Source organism: Pundamilia nyererei, unplaced genomic scaffold (assembly GCF_000239375.1).
Source record: "Pundamilia nyererei isolate P.nyererei 1_Seehausen unplaced genomic scaffold, PunNye1.0 scaffold00501, whole genome shotgun sequence".
NCBI classification, from domain to species: Eukaryota; Metazoa; Chordata; class Actinopteri; order Cichliformes; family Cichlidae; genus Pundamilia; species Pundamilia nyererei.
This window is the reverse complement of record NW_005187902.1, coordinates 6,838-22,240: the sequence shown is the minus strand read 5'-3', so window position 1 is coordinate 22,240 and position 15,403 is coordinate 6,838. Positions and strand designations below refer to the sequence as shown.

General features: G+C 38.9%; 1 protein-coding gene across 1 annotated transcript in view; it reads left to right on the top strand.

Annotated features, from left to right (window-relative positions):
- The window catches only part of khdrbs3 (KH domain containing, RNA binding, signal transduction associated 3), a 141,319-nt gene extending 126,210 nt beyond the window's left edge, over positions 1–15,109 (top strand). The window contains exons 7-8 of the mRNA XM_005754060.2: positions 9,266–9,318; positions 14,133–15,109. Of these exons, the coding sequence (XP_005754117.1) occupies positions 9,266–9,318; positions 14,133–14,224 (145 nt within the window). The 3' untranslated portion in view covers positions 14,225–15,109. The remainder of the gene's footprint in view (positions 1–9,265; positions 9,319–14,132) is intronic.
- The last annotated feature ends 294 nt before the right edge of the window (positions 15,110–15,403 follow it).

Sequence of the window (15,403 nt, the reverse complement as noted above, 5' to 3'; positions counted from 1 at the left end):
CCCAGATATCAGGGGTGCACAAAGCAGCATTTCGTTTATCTGTTGTGTAACATCAGTTTTGTTGCTCTTTTGTCTGGGATCACGTTTCCTAAATGTGAAATGTGAGTTTGTGCTCATTTAAATGGTTTAAAGAAGCTAAAGGATTTTTAAAAAGATGAGGTATTTATTAAATTGGGAATTTCTGTTTTTTCCTGGCAAAAGTGAGAAAGAATGAACAACAAAAAATATTGGTACTGACCACGTTTTTAGCATTTTTATCAACCCAGAATTTCACAAATCTTCCATAGTTATTGTGAACCATGAATGCCTGAACAGAAAATATTTGACCTCAGTAAATCGCATGACACGGTGGGGTTAGGTTTCACAGTGGGTTCACCCGAAACCTTGGCTGATTGTGACCCACACCCGTTTTTCACACCTAATGATAGAGGATCATTAGGGTGTCCATGACCCTCTTGGGGACTCTCCCATAGGTTTTAAAATTTGGGACTCTCCACCAATTGCTGTTAGAACTGAAGAAGCTTCTTGGTTGAGAGGTGAAACGTCTTCAGGTAAACTTAAAGAAGTCCAGACGCTTTTCTTTCTGAGCTCCATAGACTACGATGACCTGGAAGACTGAGAACATTCACAGACAACAGAAAATAAGAGTAATCTGCTGTTTATTGTTGAGTTACTTTAGCCTAGAACAGAGAGGTGGTCTGATCGACTAATGCAGAGACCGTTGTTGCCTTTCCTAGAGCCGCGCTGATAGCACAACTGAAACTGCTGGGAGGAAAAGTATTTTTAAAGGTCGTACATTTCCAGCTAAAGGGCGCTAACACAGCTCTGGACCATCTGCTGTCACTGGGCCATAATTGAGCATCTATGGCAACTGATGCCCAGAGTTTCTGTTCTGTGTTTGAATCAGGCATTAGTCCCACCCCACCGGAGAGAGGATTTGGCAGGTGTCTCGTTATTTAACCTCATTATTCAGTGGTTTTACCATTTTAGTGGAATTTCTTTCCTGTACTTTTCCTGTAACACGGGAGAACCACAAGCTGACAACTCAAGCTTAGCAACTCATGCATTCGCAAAGGCCCCGAATGATATGCATGTCAGCAGCCACTTGGTCTCGCCTACAGTCTTTACAGTGTCTTTAACTGCATGGAGTGACTCAATGTGTTTGATCATTCAGCCTTCGTCATTGCTATCGCTTTGATGTCTGTGTGTTGTGTCAGAGGCCTCAGGCAGACAGTTAGTAAAACAGGAAAACTTGTGTTTTCTTTTTTTTTTATTCTTAGTAGAGATTGGCTGCCTTAGCTGTCTGCTTCTGAAACGCCTGTGGTGGCGTCACAGATGCTGGGTACCTAATGCTTTTTTCAAGGTAGGCAGCTTGTCAACATAAGTGACAGGTGCTGGTGTGGGAATTACACCTTCTGAGGGAAAGGAGGGTGGGATTTACAGTACTCTGTGTCTCAGGACCAAAACTCACATGTTGTAAATTTAATGCTCCATAAATAAGACAAAGTCTTTCACAGAGTCCAGATGCTCAGAATGCAACATTCAAAACATGTTGAATTTTAAAGAATACAGTGCCTGACTTGACTGGAGCAGTGTTTCCCTTGGAGGAGGGTTCTTGTAGTTTCCAAAAAAGAGGCAAGCTCGAAAGAAGACTTCGTTGGAAAGTCAAATCTTTGCCGTAGGCCATTTTGTCCCTCTTTGTGACTCTGCGGCAGGGGGTCAGCAGTGGAGATAGCTTTGCAATCAGTCAGCACGCTGAGCAATCACCAGTGTATCCATAACGAAGGTTTTCATTTGAAATTATGTGAGCCTCATTTCATACAAAATGGTGGGGGAAAAAAGGTTGTTCCACTTTCTTTCTGCCCGTCTTATTTTCATTGTTGTGTTGTCTGTGAAAATCACTCAGCCGGTATAATCAGCGCATTCAGCGTGGGACATTTTTCATCAGCATTTTGCTTTTCAGCCTTGTGCCAAGAATGAATGAAAAACATGATTACACAGGGAGCATCAAGGAAGCACTTTTTGCTTTAGGAGTCCCAGTCATGATCAGTTAAGAGTGTGCAATATGCAGGAACTAGGCTAACGGTAGAAAGGCAACCTCTCTCCACATCAGACCGCTGCGTATTATCTGTACAGCCCCTTGTAATGTCCTACTAGATTTCCTCAAATTTATCACAGCGGACTGGAAGACTAATGACGATGGAAGAAAACAAAGTCCACAAGGGACGTGTACTACATCATTCAGATTTAACACTGCCATCTGTTTCGTAGTGCCCAGGAACAGCAACATCAGTGCTTAAGATGAAGCATTTACAGAGATGACAGATGTGAAGAGGAGAGGAAGGGTCTTTACCAGTGGAAATGCAGGCCTAGATTCAGATGCCTGATCAATGAGACACAAAGAGACACACTTATCTAATAGGTGTTGTTTTTGCCTCTCAGGGTTCATGCCTGTGCTTCAGACAGATGGGCTCTTTCTTTCCTGCTTTTCAGGGCAGTGAAGTTTGGGGACACACAAAGCAGCAGACGCCTTCTGCTAATGAATGTCAAATCAAAAGCTGTCCTATTAAGAAAGTCAAAGCGCTTTTACACCTACGACAGGGTGATATCTCGACTGAGATCCACCCCAGGTACTTCATCTCATGCTTGTGTTAATGCCTCCAGCTGTGTGCGTCTGATGCGTCAGCGATGGTGAATTTATACTGTGTAGATATATCAGTGTATAAAGTACATTGAACTAAATTGTATTCTGTGAAAGATGTGAAAGATACATATATCAATACAATAGAATAAAAAGGAGTCTGTATAATCTATAACTTTGTTTAGTATTCGCTGCATTTTGGGGTGAACTGCATTTAACAGGCAAGTGCATACAGGTGGTGAAGGAGTCGATAGCAGTTAGGGCTCTGCCATATCATATCATCTGCAGTAATACCAGTACAAATTTTTGCAGTATGTAAATGTGCCTAAAAAAGAAGCAACTTTAACAGCCTCCAATAGAGTAAAGTAGAAAATATGCAAGAAAACTAAAGGTAGAAACAACAAGCCCATTTCAGCACTTGAGGCAAACATAGGTAAAAAAAAAAAAAACGAGCATCATAAGCTCCAGTCGCTAACTGTACTCCATATGATGGATTCAAAGGTGGATAATAATTTCTGATTCGGTTACATTGTGGAAAAGAAGAGCTTAAAGCAGCTGGTGAAAAACCTTAACACACAACATCCTAGGTAGAAAATATCTTTCACTTTTTTCATGTGGCACCATTGTGCATGCTCCTGATGAGTTTTAAATTTAAGTTTGTTATAGTTGTTTTAATAGAGTCACACTCTATTGAATACTACTGACTGCAGAAAAACGGGATAGAGAACGCCACTCATTTACCTACACTTATACATTCCAGACATCAATAAATGTTCAGTATTTTCTTTTCTGTTATCACACATTTTTATGAGATATTGCAATATAATTTTGAGGATATATCACCAAACCTTAGTTACAGAACAAAAGCATATAAAGCAAACAAATGTTTATGGACAAAGCAGAGAAGAGTGGGCCAGAGCGTGTGACTGGACATGTGGAGAACTGGCTGTGCAGAGCAGCAGGGTAACCATAGCTGACCTCAACAGAGAGTCCAGAGTGTCGAGGACTCATCTAAGTAAATAAAGAGAGAAATGTGGAGAAGAGCAGCTAAATCAGATGGGTTTCAGGCCTGAGGAGCAGAGCTGGAGGGCTGAATACTGAGGCGGAGCAGTGGTGATGATGGATGGAGTGAGGCTGCAGGTCCGGTGGCAGAGGTGGACAAGAGATGAACTTTAACTGCTCTATTTTTACAACATTTAATTTATTAAAACGTGCTTCTCAGTTTGTTGTAATTTTGAAATGTTGACAATAAGCAGTTTAGTCTGTTTCAGATATGGGAGCTCTGTTTTTATTTTTCATTCTAGCAATTCTGTTATCCAAAATTTATTTTCAACCATAATTTTCTTCCTCTATAATTATTAAATTATTTCGATATGTTAGGTTTTGTGTTATGTGTTTTACAATTTGCAGTGAAATCATCGAAATCATCTGTAAAAAATACTAAAAACACTCATAATTTTAAATACTAATGCCAGATATTTTCTTTGCATAGGGCAGCCAGTAAGAACAAAGATGACTTAAAGAATAAAGTGCTTAAATTGCTTGTTTTAGATTGGTGGATGAACTGAGTGGCAAAAAGGCCCAATGAGGGCTTTTTAGTTTAATGATTCAAACCAAGATTCTCTGATAGAGTACAATTTTTTTTGACAACTTTATTTATAATTTTCCAATATGACAAAAGTACTGAAAAATATAATTCGAATTGCGATTACAAACACTGCCATTGTGAAACTGGTTACGCCACGCAGTGGCAAACCAGTTGGATGCAGGAAAATGTGTAATCTATGGGCACATACAAAAAAAAAGTACTATCATGTGAACAAGGCAAAAAAAACAACAGCAAACAAACAAACAAACAAAAAAATAACCCAAAAAATAACCCAAAAAACAAAAAACAAAACCCACCAAAAAAACAAACAAACAAACAAAAATAGAATAAAATAAATACATAAATAAAAGGCGGGGCTGCATTGTGCGCAGTTCTTTTTTGCTTGCTACAGATAGTAGGTGGCTTTAAAGAAAGAAAGAGAAAAAAAACCAAACACAGATAAAAGCAGTATTACATCATACTTCAGTAAATGACAACTTCTCCACATATTCAACAAAGGATGACCAGGTTTTGTAGTATTTACTTTGAGACCCTCTCAAATTGTATCTCAAATGCTCTATCTGCAAGCACCTCATCACCTCTCTCACCCACTGAACAAACACTGGCGGACCTGAATCCTTCCATTTAAGAAGAATTAGCCTACGTGCCAGGAGAGATGAGAAAGCCACTGCATTCATTTGATAAGAAGTTATCCCGTGTTGGTTTGAGAGTACACCAAAGACTGCTGTCATCGGATTAGGATCCGATAATTGTTTTCCCACACACATATGAAAGAGCTTTAAAAACTAATTCCCAGAACCGGTTCAAATCAGAGCAGGTCCAGAACATATGGCTAATATCGGCGGGTGATTGCTTGCACCTTGGACATTTATCATCAGAGGTATTGTATATTTTGGCTAGTTTAGCTTTTGGTATGCCCGGTGAAGAATTTTAAACTGTATTAAACAATGCCGTATACAGATTGAGGATTCATGGATCTTGCTAACACTAAGATCCCATAGGTCGTCTGGGATCTGGAGGTTTAAGTCCAGCTCCCAGGCATTTCTGGCTTTGGACACAGAGTCTGCCTTTATATGCTGCAATGTGCTATATATTTGAGAGATGTGGCCTCTAGCCATAGATCAAAATTGCAGACAATCCTCAAGTGCACAGTCATTAGGTAGACTTGGATAAAAAGTGAAGTGTTTAACTGCAAAGCTACGCGCTTGTAAGTATCTAAAGAAGTGGTTCTTCGGGATTCCAAAATCTTTAGATAATGTTTCAAAGGATAAAAATGACCCTTTAACAAACAGATCAGAGAAGCAGATAATTCCTCTGCTCTACCAAACCTTGAACCCTGCATCGCTCTGAGCTGGTAAAAAAAGATGATTTGACGCAATAGGGGAGCAGACAAGTGACCGCCTCAGCCCGAAATGTCGTCGACCCTGAAACCAGACATTGAGAGAGTTCTTAACCACAGGATTTTTAAAATTAACATTGCGACTGACTGGTAGACCTGAACACATTATTGCAACAGGGGATATGGTGAGATTACCGTCTAGCTCCATAGTGGACCAAGGCGGCCCTCTGCCCTCCCTGAAAAAGGTTTTAGGAAGAAAAAGGGGTATCATCTGGAAGAGGTACATGAATCGAGGCAAGACTACCATTTTAATTGTGTTGACCAGCCCAGCAAGAGAGATGGGTAATACTGACCAGCGTGCCAAATTCAATTTTGTTTTCTCTAATAAAGGGGTAACATTTTGTTTTACTGATAAGTGTCTGTGATTTGAATACCCAAATAGGTGAATGAGGAGTGTTCCAGTCTAAACTGAAAGGCTGAGTAGTCAGCCTCCTTCGCCAGACTGTTAATAGGGAACAGTGTGCTTTTAGTCACAATTTTTTAAACATGGGCTTAGAAATGAGTGTAATCGGTCCAGTTTAATGAAAAATGTTTTATGCACTGCAGGGCATCAAACGAGTGTTTGGCTTCATAAAGGAGAATTGTTTTTATTTTTTTATCTTTGACCTTCACGATGCATTTTAGGACTCTGGCCAATATAACTGAGGAGAGACAGTAACTAAGGAGAGAAGTTGTGTAGCAATATCGACAAAATGTCACCTCAGAAATTAGAGGCGCCTAACAGCTCCTGTTGTACTGCTCTCCTTTGTGCACAGAGCAGCTCTGCACTGGCAGCTTCCAGTGAAGCAGGTCCTTCTATAGGTGCTTTTGACTATTAGCTACAAAGAGACTTAAAGAGTTAAATGGAAAAGGGTGTGTGTATGTGTGTGTATATATATATATATATATCTTAGGTCACATAATTTTGTTTAGTTATAGTTGTGTTATGTGGCATCTTGGTTTTTGTAATTTTTTTTTATTGCTTAATGTGACCTGGCTATACATGAAGGCACAAAATAACCCAATATTTTACATCCTAAACAATAAGTCTGCAAGCACCAGGGAATTGTGACAAATTGGTTTTCTCTAAATCATAAAATGATGTATATTTTGATAGCAGCCTCTCTGGAACACATTTTAGCATAGAGTAAAATCTAATTACTGGGTTGCCTGTCAAATCTTGTCTCAGGATACACAGCATGACAAGCCAAAAAAAAAAAAAAGCATTCTCCGCATCTTCTCCCTCTTGGTAGATATTCCCGTGACCTGACATCCATGGCGGATGTGCGGTGGCGCCTCAGCCACGAGGGCTAGCTGCAAACCCTGGCGGCTGGCCTCGCTTCTCAGAGGAAGACAACATTGGTGCTGGGGAACTGCCTTGTTTGCCTCTGCTGGCTTAGCATTGTTTATTGCTGAATAATGAAGTGTTTAAAATTTATGCTAAGCCTTACTTAAGGCACAACTCTCTTTAGGGAGCTGTCTCATGTCTCGTTGAGTCACTTCAGTGCTCTTAAAATGATGCTTCTGCATCCTCATGCAGGACAGTCATTTTGTTGATCTGATTTCATTTAAAGGGCCAATCATATTGGATATTTTACTACTGTTACTAGTTGACTGGGCATTGTTGCAACACTCCTTTGCTAGGAGGCACTATAAATTCTAGTAGGTTAATCCAGCACATGGCTGCCCTCATCTCCCTCTGTGACAGAAAATTGTATAGATGTAGGAATCCACTACTAAACAATGGATAAAAAAAATGTAGTCATCTTATGTTAGGATGTAATGGAAAAGTAAAAAATGAATTTTGGATAATGTGTCATCGTTATACTAAAATAAAAAAGTATAAAAAACAAAAAAACAAAACTCATAACCAGTCATAGGCTACATTTTTAGATAGGCCACACAGTTATTAGTTACGTACATAGACCAGTCTGCAGCTCTTCACCTCATCAGTTGAAACCCATCTGATTCTGCTGCCCTACTCCAGATTTCACCCTTCACTTATTCAGATCAATGTTACCTTAAAGTACCTTGAGGTGACTGTTGTTGTGATTTGACAGTATATAAATAAAGTTGGATTAAATTGAATTGAATTGATTAATTTTCCAAACCAGATAATCTCATTTTGCAGTGGAAAAAAAAAGACTAAAGTTGTTTGTTTTTTTTTACTTTGATTTGATTGCTTTTAAGTGTCAATGCTTATATTATTATTTTTTAAAATCCAAAACACTGTAAAGTTCACTCTCATGTATAAACCCATTGTAGGAAAAGTTGCGAAATAAGGGACTGTGGGGTTAATTTGAACAGTTTTATAATTTTTAAATGCTAAACATGTTAAAATGACCCCTTAAATGATGTGCTGAAGGTGGTCTGTTAAGGACCTGGTCATCCTGGGTGACATCACTGTGGCTTTTGCATACAGCCCAAGTGTGCAGTTTCATGTTAACTGTATAACTTGCTAGCATCATTAAAATGACAACATTTAGCAAAGATTTAGCATCCAGCAGCTCATTAACTTAATCCCTCTCTAAAGTGCATGGAGATAAAGTTTCATTTTCTACAAACTGGAATCCATGAAAGATGCTTTATATAATCACAAAAATCATTTAGTTTGAATTTCTTGTACATGGCTTTATGTTATTTTAGGAAAGAACAACTTATTAATTAGAGCAACACAAAGGGTTGTGTCTTCATTTTATTCAAAGATTCATTGAGTTAATATTTAACTTTATGCTTTTGTTAAGTAGATACAGCACAGTGAAAGTAGACTAAATTTCAGGAACCCGACATTCTTAAATTCTGCCAACTTTGGTGTAATTTGATATTGGATCGGACTGATTCAACCTCCTGGACTGTGGCTTTTTTAGTTAATGCCACAAAAAGCTTCCCCAGTACAGTAACAAGAGTAAAATGAGAATTTGTTACTTCCACTCTGGTGTGTCATTACTGTCACCTCTTTGCCCTCACCAGTCAGACAGTGTTGATGTGGTGTATTGGTGCTTTGGCTGGTGCTTTCAGCTCTCTAATCTGGAGAGCAGAGAGGTGCTGCTGTCGCTGACAGACTGAGTGACAGGCAGGCGGAGAGGACCCAGCTGTGATGGCTGGTGTCGGCTCAGTGGCAGCCTTATGATGAATTGCCTCTCTTGAATGATAGCGCTGTTACTGAATGATACTGACGCAGGATTGTTCTGTCAGCATCTCACTGGCAGCCGCAAATAAATAAATAAATAAATAAACAAGAAATAAACCGCCATGCAACTTGCCTCCCCATCTTTTTATTTTTCATTAAAGTTGCCACCTCTCATAGATCTCCATATGCAGTGATATGAAACTGGAAGCTTGTGGAGAAAATTGCTTTGCAGAACTGCAAATGTGGTCCAACTTTTGAGTGATTGAAAGCTGCCTCTTGTTTGCTCTTTGTTTTTGTTTTATACTTTCATTTCCAACCGAGTACACGTATGTAAAGAAAACAAAAACCTTTACTCTCGCTGCTTGAATTAGACATGATTGCCTTCCGATGAACGTGACTTTGATGTCCTACACTTGCGGGAAAAATAAGCTGCTCTCTCTTTCTGTGCTGATAATTGTATTGTTTTCCTCATACTGACGTTCACCTTTGTTTGTTGTGTTTTTACAGCTCAGATGACTACTACGAATACGGACACAGTGGGGAATCATATGATTCATACGGTGAGTTACAGACCTCTTTTTTGTATTTTTACTCTCTTCATAATATTTTTTGTTTCATTTGTCAGAACAATGTCAATTTTCTTTAGCTGACTCTGTCCTGCTGGCTTCAGCTCAGTTGCCACACTACCCTGAAAATCCTGTGCCCTAAAGATGAGAAAAGTTTGAATTGTAAAGTGTATTGAATTCTAATAAATCAGACCTTCCAGACTTCATTTAGAGAATTAGGCAATGACAAAGGACCAAACAGCACTAAATGTAATTTTTAATTTTATGTTCTTGTCTTACAGGAAATATTACACAAATTTTAAATTTTTAGCCTCAAATGCTCCAAGAGTGATTCCTGTACTTCTGAAGAGAAAATGTGTGTGTGTATATATATATATATATACAGACAGAAGCTAAGCTCGTTGCAACATGGCAAATTTAACCTCCCCCACCCTCATTCAGATCTGGCGATTGGAACAATCTTGGTTTTCATGTGAAGCATGACCCTGGTGTTAAGCATCAGGGTCAAAAGTAAAACAGTATGTCAGATGTGCCACGCAATGCTCAATTGGTGGGAACTAGTGCGTTAGCACAGTTAGCTCGTTAACGCCGTCCAGCTCCACGCACGAGGCAATACGCGGTAACTCATTAACGGAGATTTGCTACGTTATGGCGTTAGTGTCATTTTAACGAGATTAACGCTGACAGCACTAGTGGGAACACAACGAATATTACTGCACATTTACTCCAACATCATCCTAGTGCAGGGGTCAGCAACCTTTCAACCCAAAGAGCCATTTGGACCCGGTTTCCACGCAAACAAAAACACTGGGAGCCGCAAATACTTTTTGACATCTAAAATGAAGATAACACTGTATATATTGTTTTTTACCTTTATGCTTTTGTGTGGTGTTTACCTTTATGCAACTAAGGTGTTGCTTATGAAATCCTTGAAGTGCTAATGAGAAAATTACATTTTATTTATGTAACTGACACATTTTGAACTCTTAAAGAAATATAACAAAAGGAAAGACACCCAGCTGAACTAAAATGATCCATGTAGCAAACAAAAACATTTGTGAGCCGCCCCCCTTATATCGTCTTTGGGCTTTTGGAGCCTTGACCTGACTTTTAAAAAATAATTGGAAAAAAGTACTATGCTGCTAAAAGATGAAAAATAGATATTTGCAAAATTCTGCCTAAATATGTATTTTACCTGGTTAATGTGTGTGGCGGGGCGTGGTCTGCAGCGCCGCTGCAGGGGAGGCGGACTCACCTGAGCAGCACCCGCAATCACGCCTCGCCGCCTTAACGTCTGTGCTCTCAATGCTGTTGTGTTGGTGTGAGCTCTGAGCTGAAAAGCTACAGCCGGCTGTATGCATACAGCAACTGTGTGTGAAAAGTGGTCAATAAAGAGATGCTGAAAAGCATGTTCATGGAAACAGCGTCGGGTCTGTCGTGATATGTTTACAATACGACTTCTGCTCCTGAACCTTTGCGCACAGCGTCTGCAAATCGGGCTGTACGAAGTCACTTTCATCTTTACGCAGGACTGTAAGCTGTCATCTGTGAGTCGTGAGGGGTGTTTGTTGGAGGTGGAGCTGCTGACATTATGTGGATCTGAAGACCCATAATTGGCCTACCTGGGGTTGAAAGTTTCGGCGGGTACACCGGCTTCCGCGAGTGTGACGCTTATTTTGAGCGATGAAAAAATAATAGAATATAATTGTATTTTTATATTTCAATATCACAATAATCTTCCAATTTAGAACTACAAGTTAAAAAAGAACTAACATAAATAAATTACACTTCAGCTAATTACTTTAAAAAAATTAAATTTTCCCAAACCACGCTGAGCCACACTATAAGGACTAAAGAGCCGCATGCTCTTTAGCATATGCGGCTCTGCAAACACACACACACATATATGCAAATTAAAGTCATAATAAAACACTAACTAGCACCATATGTTAAGAAGCATCAATTAATATGTAACAGTGCATTAATAAATATTCATAACATTTTGAAACCTAGAAAAAGTATTATTTATGCAGGTAACATTATCAGTGAGTTCAAAAATCTGTTTTGGTTTTTCTTAGATTGAGAAAAGAGGACAAAAGACTTTGTAACAATAGCAAATACAGCAAAGACAAAACAGGTATTGATACAATTATTAAACATTTTTAACATTAGATTGTAGTTTAAAAATGTTGTACCTATAAGAATCAGAAAGTCTTCAGTTAAAATAGTTCATAATAGCATTACAGAGTCCCAGTTATTGGGAGATCCTTAACAACAAGCATTATAAAGACTCACTTTTTACTAAATTCATTGTTTTCTACAAATCTGCTCCAGTGAACAGGATCTTCTATCACTCTCACTCAAACACATTTGAGCGTATATGGCTATATGAATCATATGTCACTAAGGTTATTATAGCTACCTAAAACTGCTTAAAGCTAAAACTAGGTGGTAAAATATTTTTTCATTAACTGCAGCCAAGAAAGAGAATATTGTGGAAAACAGAAAAGATTTTGTGAACTTGCAAAACTATTCAGCCGTCCTCTTCCGCTTGTCCTTATCAGAGTCATCTACCAGAGGGCAAGAGGCGGGACACACCTCGGTGAGGTTCCCAATCTGAGGCAAACAAAACTAATGAGAAAACTAAAAAAAACTGTACCTGTCCGCACCACCTTTAACTACACCTATAAAACACCAGCTACTGATAGCAGGGTTACTGTGCAACTGTGTTTGGTTTCTGTTTGTACTTCATACAGTGCCAGGCGAGTTGTTAGCTTAGGAGATAACACTGGATTTGGAGTACTTAAATGTTCAACAACAGTAACTTTAACTGCAGTGCAAAGAAGGGAGCTGACCTGGGAACGGATTGTGTTTATACACACATGTTTTACAGCTCTGAAAAGAGGGAAATGACAGATGCCGCACTGGCAGATTACTTGCTACTGTGCTGGCATTATGAAGAAAGCAGATTAAATGAAAGCCTGTTACATATTAAATTGTGTTTCATGGAAGAAATGTCTTTGAGAAAGTCAACATGGCTTGTTTAGATTGTGTTGTGTGCTGGCATAAAGTAGAGATGCAAACAAATGCAAGAAAATCAAAAATAACACAATACTTTAGGCATTGGGGAATAAATATATTCATTTAAACATTCTGGATAAAAAAAACGTGGCTTATGGAAAAGGGATTTGGGTGGATCCAGCAGCTTCTTAGCAGGCTAAAATTCGTTATACAAAGATTCTTCCATGACCTCGATGGGATCATACAGTATTTATCTTTGATCCCTGCACTTCCATCTGCCCAGTCACTGAAGTTTCACCAACATTTCTAATTAACTTAAGCATGTGTGATGTTTGTGCCACAGTAACATCTGTCTCTGCAGTCACCTCAGCACAACTTGAAAATGTTGCTCTCGGCTTTACAGGCAGTTTATCGCGTCTGGAAAGAGTCGCCAATAACTCCGACCGCAGCAAAGTTCAGACAAATCTCAGATAATGTTCAGCAATCCTGTGTCAGCTTTTGACAAGATATAGTGAGAAATGGGCCAAGGTCACGTCTCCTGCAAAGTACATTTCAGTGATAGCAGGGCTAATACATGCTACTGTACTGTGAAGGTCCATCCTTCTTTGATTATGTATGTGCGGCCTTTGTGTGTACCTGTAAATACACAAGTCTGGTTGTCCTGGGTTTAATGTCAGTCTGTAAATTCCTCACAGTCTGGGTGAAAAGATGAAAACACTGTGTTAATACGAAGGTGTGTCTGCTTTAATTTAGCTTCTCTTGAAAGCTTCTAAAAGAGTATTCACTGTCCACTTTACCAAGGCCAGTCAAACAGGTTTTTTAGTGACTGACTGCAAAGACATGATCAACTTTTTAATTACTGAAATGTATAATTTATATGTGTTGTAGAGATTCACCTTATGTTGCATATTTTTGTGTTTTAAAGCAGAATAAGACTTTGCTGGGAGTTTGTGACTTCTTAATTAGGCAAAGAAAATGCATCGTAAACTCATATCTTTTCGTTTTTGGCAATAAGTCAAAGTTTTTAAAACTTTCCCAACTTTTCTGACCACACAAGTGGAAGAACTAAGCACCTCCTGCTCATTAGAGTGTTTGCTAGCATCGTATGAAGCTGAAAAACCGGGAGGGGGGGAGTGCTGCGGCACACTGAAAAGAGGACGACAGTTCAAAGGAAACAGATAAACAGAGTTGATGTGCATCCATGTTCTCAAAACACAAGGTTACCTTGGTGTGTTTCTTCAAAGTGACTGTCAGTGGAGAGGTGACAGGTTTAATTAAGGGGTATTGGCTATGTGCTGCCAACAGTGAGCCTTTACACAGAAGGAAAAAAAATCCCTTTGTGAGCCCAGCTCTAGGGAAGTCTCAGTGCTGGCTGAAGATCAGACAAAGGGTGCCATCGATACTGGCACTTTCACATTGACAGTACCAGCGGGTGAACTGGGCTGATTTGGGCTAATGGTAATTGTGACCTTTTTTGCTAGGAGCCACTAAACGGGCTCTTTTCAAGTAGCTATTTGATCCTCTCATTCAATTATCTGTGATGAATACTTCCAGGTGAAAGTCAGGCTTCTTGGTGCGAGTCGCTGTTTGTGCTCGCAGCATGAAAGTGCTTTTTGTTTTCACCAGCAGCATCAATACCAGACACCCAGAGCACGGCTAACTTTGTGCTGTAATAATTTCATGGAAGGGAGCATATTTACAGTATTTGCATAGAGCTTGAAATTGATTTAAGTGCGACGCCTCTGTAATCACTCCACATCTGTTTCTTTCCTTTTCTTCTTAATCAGGTCAGGAAGAGTGGGCAAACAATCGCGGCAAGGCTCCGTCAGCACGAACAACCAAGGGAGTGTACAGAGATCAGCCATACTCAAGATATTGAACTGTTTATACAACCCGCACCTGAGTCCTCATGGCTGTTACAACCCCAAGTAATGGATTTTTTATGGACGCTCCCACCTTTTTAGAATTGAAAACATAAACCGCAAAAAAAATAATCCAAACCAAACGGTGATCATAGCGAGACACTGAATGAGACAAAAACGTGGAATCCCCCTGATTCTAAAAAGATACTCCCACTGGATAAAAAGTGTGAAGCAATTTAGGTAATCTATCCTTTCCCCCTAGGAGAAATCGACTGGACAATAAGATTAAGAAAAAAGCTTCATAGTACATTAAGTTTCTCTCTCAGCTATGTGATTGTGAAGAATGACATTGTATCAAGCTATTTAACTTGGTAATGATTAGCGAGCCACTGTAAGGTGTTCGATACAATGTTTCTACACAGCTGCCAGTGCAACTTAATTTATCACCCTCTATTCTTTAGACCTTCAACTGCGTGGTTGATCTCTTAAAAATGTAGTAGCTTAGTTCTAGGAAAGTGCAGTTCTGTAGATATTTTCTCTGAGGGGTAATCGGTGAAATTGTGTCCCTTGTAAATGATTTACAAACTGAAAAAAAGACAAAAAAACATCCTGTATACATATTGTATTGCTGTTTCCTCCTCTTTTTTTGTAAAATAATAGTTATTTAGTGTTAAAGGGCTTATAAAAGCATGGTGTGTAACTGTGGATATTGTCAGCTGTTTTATTCTGAAAAGCCTGTGTAGTTGTGTTCATTGATTATGCCCCCCAAACATCCACTTAAGTACATCTATAAATAGCTGCGCATACTCTATGTACACCGCACAACCAGAGCTGCAAAACAGTCCAGGAGCTTTTTAATGTTTGTGGAATTTAAAAAAAATTATTTTTTTTAGACAATCTAAGTAAGTCATTTTGGTGTCATTTTTTTTTTTTGACTTTTTAACAATATACTTCTCTGACTGTGTAGGCATAACAATGAGTTTTAAGATGCTCGGTCACATGCTGGTGAATTGGCAGTCATTTCCATCTAGAGATTTGTTCACTATATTGATTTTAAGCTTATGTAAGCCCTTTAATATTTTCCTCTTTGTTGATGCTAAATAAACATTTTGAAAGAAAATACTTGTGTCAAAGAGAATAATTATGAACTCATTAAAAAGCGTTATAATTTAAACTAAAAAAAAAAAAAAAACACG